Source organism: Sycon ciliatum, chromosome 10, assembly GCF_964019385.1.
Source record: "Sycon ciliatum chromosome 10, ocSycCili1.1, whole genome shotgun sequence".
NCBI classification, from domain to species: Eukaryota; Metazoa; Porifera; class Calcarea; order Leucosolenida; family Sycettidae; genus Sycon; species Sycon ciliatum.
In genome coordinates this window covers 21,476,717-21,486,716 of record NC_088652.1, presented here as the reverse complement: position 1 = coordinate 21,486,716, position 10,000 = coordinate 21,476,717, and the positions used below count along the sequence as shown (strand labels likewise).

The 10,000-nt window shown below is 33.8% G+C and overlaps 1 protein-coding gene across 1 annotated transcript in view; it reads right to left on the bottom strand.

Moving 5' to 3' along the window:
- The window catches only part of LOC135826734 (uncharacterized protein DDB_G0271670-like), a gene marked incomplete at its 5' end in the record, with an annotated part of 14,702 nt that extends 4,893 nt beyond the window's left edge, over positions 1 to 9,809 (bottom strand). Inside the window, one exon of the mRNA XM_065339335.1 lies at positions 8,276 to 9,809. Coding sequence (XP_065195407.1) covers positions 8,276 to 9,809 — 1,534 coding nt within the window. The remainder of the gene's footprint in view (positions 1 to 8,275) is intronic.
- Positions 9,810 to 10,000: the final 191 nt, after the last annotated feature.

The following is a 10,000-nucleotide window of genomic DNA, read 5'->3' as shown; positions in this document are numbered from 1 at the left end:
CTACTACTACTACTACTACTACTACTACTACTACTACTACTACTACTACTACTACTACTACTACTACTACTACTACTACTACTACTACTACTACTACTACTACTACTACTACTACTACTACTACTACTACTACTACTACTACTACTACTACTACTACTACTACTACTACTACTACTACTACTACTACTACTACTACTACTACTACTACTACTACTACTACTACTACTACTACTACTACTACTACTACTACTACTACTACTACTACTACTACTACTACTACTACTACTACTACTACTACTACTACTACTACTACTACTACTACTACTACTACTACTACTACTACTACTACTACTACTACTACTACTACTACTACTACTACTACTACTACTACTACTACTACTACTACTACTACTACTACTACTACTACTACTACTACTACTACTACTACTACTACTACTACTACTACTACTACTACTACTACTACTACTACTACTACTACTACTACTACTACTACTACTACTACTACTACTACTACTACTACTACTACTACTACTACTACTACTACTACTACTACTACTACTACTACTACTACTACTACTACTACTACTACTACTACTACTACTACTACTACTACTACTACTACTACTACTACTACTACTACTACTACTACTACTACTACTACTACTACTACTACTACTACTACTACTACTACTACTACTACTACTACTACTACTACTACTACTACTACTACTACTACTACTACTACTACTACTACTACTACTACTACTACTACTACTACTACTACTACTACTACTACTACTACTACTACTACTACTACTACTACTACTACTACTACTACTACTACTACTACTACTACTACTACTACTACTACTACTACTACTACTACTACTACTACTACTACTACTACTACTACTACTACTACTACTACTACTACTACTACTACTACTACTACTACTACTACTACTACTACTACTACTACTACTACTACTACTACTACTACTACTACTACTACTACTACTACTACTACTACTACTACTACTACTACTACTACTACTACTACTACTACTACTACTACTACTACTACTACTACTACTACTACTACTACTACTACTACTACTACTACTACTACTACTACTACTACTACTACTACTACTACTACTACTACTACTACTACTACTACTACTACTACTACTACTACTACTACTACTACTACTACTACTACTACTACTACTACTACTACTACTACTACTACTACTACTACTACTACTACTACTACTACTACTACTACTACTACTACTACTACTACTACTACTACTACTACTACTACTACTACTACTACTACTACTACTACTACTACTACTACTACTACTACTACTACTACTACTACTACTACTACTACTACTACTACTACTACTACTACTACTACTACTACTACTACTACTACTACTACTACTACTACTACTACTACTACTACTACTACTACTACTACTACTACTACTACTACTACTACTACTACTACTACTACTACTACTACTACTACTACTACTACTACTACTACTACTACTACTACTACTACTACTACTACTACTACTACTACTACTACTACTACTACTACTACTACTACTACTACTACTACTACTACTACTACTACTACTACTACTACTACTACTACTACTACTACTACTACTACTACTACTACTACTACTACTACTACTACTACTACTACTACTACTACTACTACTACTACTACTACTACTACTACTACTACTACTACTACTACTACTACTACTACTACTACTACTACTACTACTACTACTACTACTACTACTACTACTACTACTACTACTACTACTACTACTACTACTACTACTACTACTACTACTACTACTACTACTACTACTACTACTACTACTACTACTACTACTACTACTACTACTACTACTACTACTACTACTACTACTACTACTACTACTACTACTACTACTACTACTACTACTACTACTACTACTACTACTACTACTACTACTACTACTACTACTACTACTACTACTACTACTACTACTACTACTACTACTACTACTACTACTACTACTACTGAGAACGCTGACTTTATTTGATAACAAACTGGGTGCCGGAATGAAGAATTCAAAAAACGGAAGCAAAGAAGGCAATGGTGACAAATCCAATCAAGTATATCGTAGATAGGAAAATCAAATCAAATAAATCAGAAAATCCAATAAGAAAATATAACTAAAGAATCTACTACTACTACTACTACTACTACTACTACTACTACTACTACTACTACTACTACTACTACTACTACTACTACTACTACTACTACTACTACTACTACTACTACTACTACTACTACTACTACTACTACTACTACTACTACTACTACTACTACTACTACTACTACTACTACTACTACTACTACTACTACTACTACTACTACTACTACTACTACTACTACTACTACTACTACTACTACTACTACTACTACTACTACTACTACTACTACTACTACTACTACTACTACTACTACTACTACTACTACTACTACTACTACTACTACTACTACTACTACTACTACTACTACTACTACTACTACTACTACTACTACTACTACTACTACTACTACTACTACTACTACTACTACTACTACTACTACTACTACTACTACTACTACTACTACTACTACTACTACTACTACTACTACTACTACTACTACTACTACTACTACTACTACTACTACTACTACTACTACTACTACTACTACTACTACTACTACTACTACTACTACTACTACTACTACTACTACTACTACTACTACTACTACTACTACTACTACTACTACTACTACTACTACTACTACTACTACTACTACTACTACTACTACTACTACTACTACTACTACTACTACTACTACTACTACTACTACTACTACTACTACTACTACTACTACTACTACTACTACTACTACTACTACTACTACTACTACTACTACTACTACTACTACTACTACTACTACTACTACTACTACTACTACTACTACTACTACTACTACTACTACTACTACTACTACTACTACTACTACTACTACTACTACTACTACTACTACTACTACTACTATAGTGAAGCATAGTGACCTCCAGTATGCTGTTGTGATGGCACAGCTACGCTGCAAAATTGCATTTGTTTTGCTGAGGTGGTCAATCACGTGCCTCCGTGGTTGCAGAGCGTCTTACTTGAGGAAGAGAATAGGCCCATCTTTTCTCGACCAATGTCGCCTTCTGTCCATGTAACCGCCTTCGGTATTCATATGTTGGCCTATTTAACATTGGCATGCTCTGCGGATTTGTAGGCATGCTAGGCAATTTAAATATTATCCTGCAAAGTATTTTGTAGGTGCTTGACTACTATACTACGTCATGTATTACAATTGGTACATGACTTAATAATAGCCGTTTGGCATGGTACAATAACCTTTTTTTGTTTTATTTTTTTTATTTTTAATAGCTTTCTCTTCTTCCTCGGATGGTTTACAATTTGTATCACAATTATTTGTGGGTTCAGCAATAAAGGATGTGACTACTACTACTACTACTACTACTACTACTACTACTACTACTACTACTACTACTACTACTACTACTACTACTACTACTACTACTACTACTACTACTACTACTACTACTACTACTACTACTACTACTACTACTACTACTACTACTACTACTACTACTACTACTACTACTACTACTACTACTACTACTACTACTACTACTACTACTACTACTACTACTACTACTACTACTACTACTACTACTACTACTACTACTACTACTACTACTACTACTACTACTACTACTACTACTACTACTACTACTACTACTACTACTACTACTACTACTACTACTACTACTACTACTACTACTACTACTACTACTACTACTACTACTACTACTACTACTACTACTACTACTACTACTACTACTACTACTACTACTACTACTACTACTACTACTACTACTACTACTACTACTACTACTACTACTACTACTACTACTACTACTACTACTACTACTACTACTACTACTACTACTACTACTACTACTACTACTACTACTACTACTACTACTACTACTACTACTACTACTACTACTACTACTACTACTACTACTACTACTACTACTACTACTACTACTACTACTACTACTACTACTACTACTACTACTACTACTACTACTACTACTACTACTACTACTACTACTACTACTACTACTACTACTACTACTACTACTACTACTACTACTACTACTACTACTACTACTACTACTACTACTACTACTACTACTACTACTACTACTACTACTACTACTACTACTACTACTACTACTACTACTACTACTACTACTACTACTACTACTACTACTACTACTACTACTACTACTACTACTACTACTACTACTACTACTACTACTACTACTACTACTACTACTACTACTACTACTACTACTACTACTACTGAGAACGTTGACTTTATTTGATAACAAACTGGGTGCCGGAATGAAGAATTCAAAAAACGGAAGCAAAGAAGGCAATGGTGACAAATCCAATCAAGTATATCGTAGATAGGAAAATCAAATCAAATAAATCAGAAAATCCAATAAGAAAATATAACTAAAGAATCTACTACTACTACTACTACTACTACTACTACTACTACTACTACTACTACTACTACTACTACTACTACTACTACTACTACTACTACTACTACTACTACTACTACTACTACTACTACTACTACTACTACTACTACTACTACTACTACTATTACTACTACTACTACTACTACTACTACTACTACTACTACTACTACTACTACTACTACTACTACTACTACTACTACTACTACTACTACTACTACTACTACTACTACTACTACTACTACTACTACTACTACTACTACTACTACTACTACTACTACTACTACTACTACTACTACTACTACTACTACTACTACTACTACTACTACTACTACTACTACTACTACTACTACTACTACTACTACTACTACTACTACTACTACTACTACTACTACTACTACTACTACTACTACTACTACTACTACTACTACTACTACTACTACTACTACTACTACTACTACTACTACTACTACTACTACTACTACTACTACTACTACTACTACTACTACTACTACTACTACTACTACTACTACTACTACTACTACTACTACTACTACTACTACTACTACTACTACTACTACTACTACTACTACTACTACTACTACTACTACTACTACTACTACTACTACTACTACTACTACTACTACTACTACTACTACTACTACTACTACTACTACTACTACTACTACTACTACTACTACTACTACTACTACTACTACTACTACTACTACTACTACTACTACTACTACTACTACTACTACTACTACTACTACTACTACTACTACTACTACTACTACTACTACTACTACTACTACTACTACTACTACTACTACTACTACTACTACTACTACTACTACTACTACTACTACTACTACTACTACTACTACTACTACTACTACTACTACTACTACTACTACTACTACTACTACTACTACTACTACTACTACTACTACTACTACTACTACTACTACTACTACTACTACTACTACTACTACTACTACTACTACTACTACTACTACTACTACTACTACTACTACTACTACTACTACTACTACTACTACTACTACTACTACTACTACTACTACTACTACTACTACTACTACTACTACTACTACTACTACTACTACTACTACTACTACTACTACTACTACTACTACTACTACTACTACTACTACTACTACTACTACTACTACTACTACTACTACTACTACTACTACTACTACTACTACTACTACTACTACTACTACTACTACTACTACTACTACTACTACTACTACTACTACTACTACTACTACTACTACTACTACTACTACTACTACTACTACTACTACTACTACTACTACTACTACTACTACTACTACTACTACTACTACTACTACTACTACTACTACTACTACTACTACTACTACTACTACTACTACTACTACTACTACTACTACTACTACTACTACTACTACTACTACTACTACTACTACTACTACTACTACTACTACTACTACTACTACTACTACTACTACTACTACTACTACTACTACTACTACTACTACTACTACTACTACTACTACTACTACTACTACTACTACTACTACTACTACTACTACTACTACTACTACTACTACTACTACTACTACTACTACTACTACTACTACTACTACTACTACTACTACTACTACTACTACTACTACTACTACTACTACTACTACTACTACTACTACTACTACTACTACTACTACTACTACTACTACTACTACTACTACTACTACTACTACTACTACTACTACTACTACTACTACTACTACTACTACTACTACTACTACTACTACTACTACTACTACTACTACTACTACTACTACTACTACTACTACTACTACTACTACTACTACTACTACTACTACTACTACTACTACTACTACTACTACTACTACTACTACTACTACTACTACTATAGTGAAGCATAGTGACCTCCAGTATGCTGTTGTGATGGCACAGCTACGCTGCAAAATTGCATTTGTTTTGCTGAGGTGGTCAATCACGTGCCTCCGTGGTTGCAGAGCGTCTTACTTGAGGAAGAGAATAGGCCCATCTTTTCTCGACCAATGTCGCCTTCTGTCCATGTAACCGCCTTCGGTATTCATATGTTGGCCTATTTAACATTGGCATGCTCTGCGGATTTGTAGGCATGCTAGGCAATTTAAATATTATCCTGCAAAGTATTTTGTAGGTGCTTGACTACTATACTACGTCATGTATTACAATTGGTACATGACTTAATAATAGCCGGTACAATAACCTTTTTTTGTTTTATTTTTTTTATTTTTAATAGCTTTCTCTTCTTCCTCGGATGGTTTACAATTTGTATCACAATTATTTGTGGGTTCAGCAATAAAGGATGTGACTACTACTACTACTACTACTACTACTACTACTACTACTACTACTACTACTACTACTACTACTACTACTACTACTACTACTACTACTACTACTACTACTACTACTACTACTACTACTACTACTACTACTACTACTACTACTACTACTACTACTACTACTACTACTACTACTACTACTACTACTACTACTACTACTACTACTACTACTACTACTACTACTACTACTACTACTACTACTACTACTACTACTACTACTACTACTACTACTACTACTACTACTACTACTACTACTACTACTACTACTACTACTACTACTACTACTACTACTACTACTACTACTACTACTACTACTACTACTACTACTACTACTACTACTACTACTACTACTACTACTACTACTACTACTACTACTACTACTACTACTACTACTACTACTACTACTACTACTACTACTACTACTACTACTACTACTACTACTACTACTACTACTACTACTACTACTACTACTACTACTACTACTACTACTACTACTACTACTACTACTACTACTACTACTACTACTACTACTACTACTACTACTACTACTACTACTACTACTACTACTACTACTACTACTACTACTACTACTACTACTACTACTACTACTACTACTACTACTACTACTACTACTACTACTACTACTACTACTACTACTACTACTACTACTACTACTACTACTACTACTACTACTACTACTACTACTACTACTACTACTACTACTACTACTACTACTACTACTACTACTACTACTACTACTACTACTACTACTACTACTACTACTACTACTACTACTACTACTACTACTACTACTACTACTACTACTACTACTACTACTACTACTACTACTACTACTACTACTACTACTACTACTACTACTACTGAGAACGTTGACTTTATTTGATAACAAACTGGGTGCCGGAATGAAGAATTCAAAAAACGGAAGCAAAGAAGGCAATGGTGACAAATCCAATCAAGTATATCGTAGATAGGAAAATCAAATCAAATAAATCAGAAAATCCAATAAGAAAATATAACTAAAGAATCTACTACTACTACTACTACTACTACTACTACTACTACTACTACTACTACTACTACTACTACTACTACTACTACTACTACTACTACTACTACTACTACTACTACTACTACTACTACTACTACTACTACTACTACTACTACTACTACTACTACTACTACTACTACTACTACTACTACTACTACTACTACTACTACTACTACTACTACTACTACTACTACTACTACTACTACTACTACTACTACTACTACTACTACTACTACTACTACTACTACTACTACTACTACTACTACTACTACTACTACTACTACTACTACTACTACTACTACTACTACTACTACTACTACTACTACTACTACTACTACTACTACTACTACTACTACTACTACTACTACTACTACTACTACTACTACTACTACTACTACTACTACTACTACTACTACTACTACTACTACTACTACTACTACTACTACTACTACTACTACTACTACTACTACTACTACTACTACTACTACTACTACTACTACTACTACTACTACTACTACTACTACTACTACTACTACTACTACTACTACTACTACTACTACTACTACTACTACTACTACTACTACTACTACTACTACTACTACTACTACTACTACTACTACTACTACTACTACTACTACTACTACTACTACTACTACTACTACTACTACTACTACTACTACTACTACTACTACTACTACTACTACTACTACTACTACTACTACTACTACTACTACTACTACTACTACTACTACTACTACTACTACTACTACTACTACTACTACTACTACTACTACTACTACTACTACTACTACTACTACTACTACTACTACTACTACTACTACTACTACTACTACTACTACTACTACTACTACTACTACTACTACTACTACTACTACTACTACTACTACTACTACTACTACTACTACTACTACTACTACTACTACTACTACTACTACTACTACTACTACTACTACTACTACTACTACTACTACTACTACTACTACTACTACTACTACTACTACTACTACTACTACTACTACTACTACTACTACTACTACTACTACTACTACTACTACTACTACTACTACTACTACTACTACTACTACTACTACTACTACTACTACTACTACTACTACTACTACTACTACTACTACTACTACTACTACTACTACTACTACTACTACTACTACTACTACTACTACTACTACTACTACTACTACTACTACTACTACTACTACTACTACTACTACTACTACTACTACTACTACTACTACTACTACTACTACTACTACTACTACTACTACTACTACTACTACTACTACTACTACTACTACTACTACTACTACTACTACTACTACTACTACTACTACTACTACTACTACTACTACTACTACTACTACTACTACTACTACTACTACTACTACTACTACTACTACTACTACTACTACTACTACTACTACTACTACTACTACTACTACTACTACTACTACTACTACTACTACTACTACTACTACTACTACTACTACTACTACTACTACTACTACTACTACTACTACTACTACTACTACTACTACTACTACTACTACTACTACTACTACTACTACTACTACTACTACTACTACTACTACTACTACTACTACTACTACTACTACTACTACTACTACTACTACTACTACTACTACTACTACTACTACTACTACTACTACTACTACTACTACTACTACTACTACTACTACTACTACTACTACTACTACTACTACTACTAC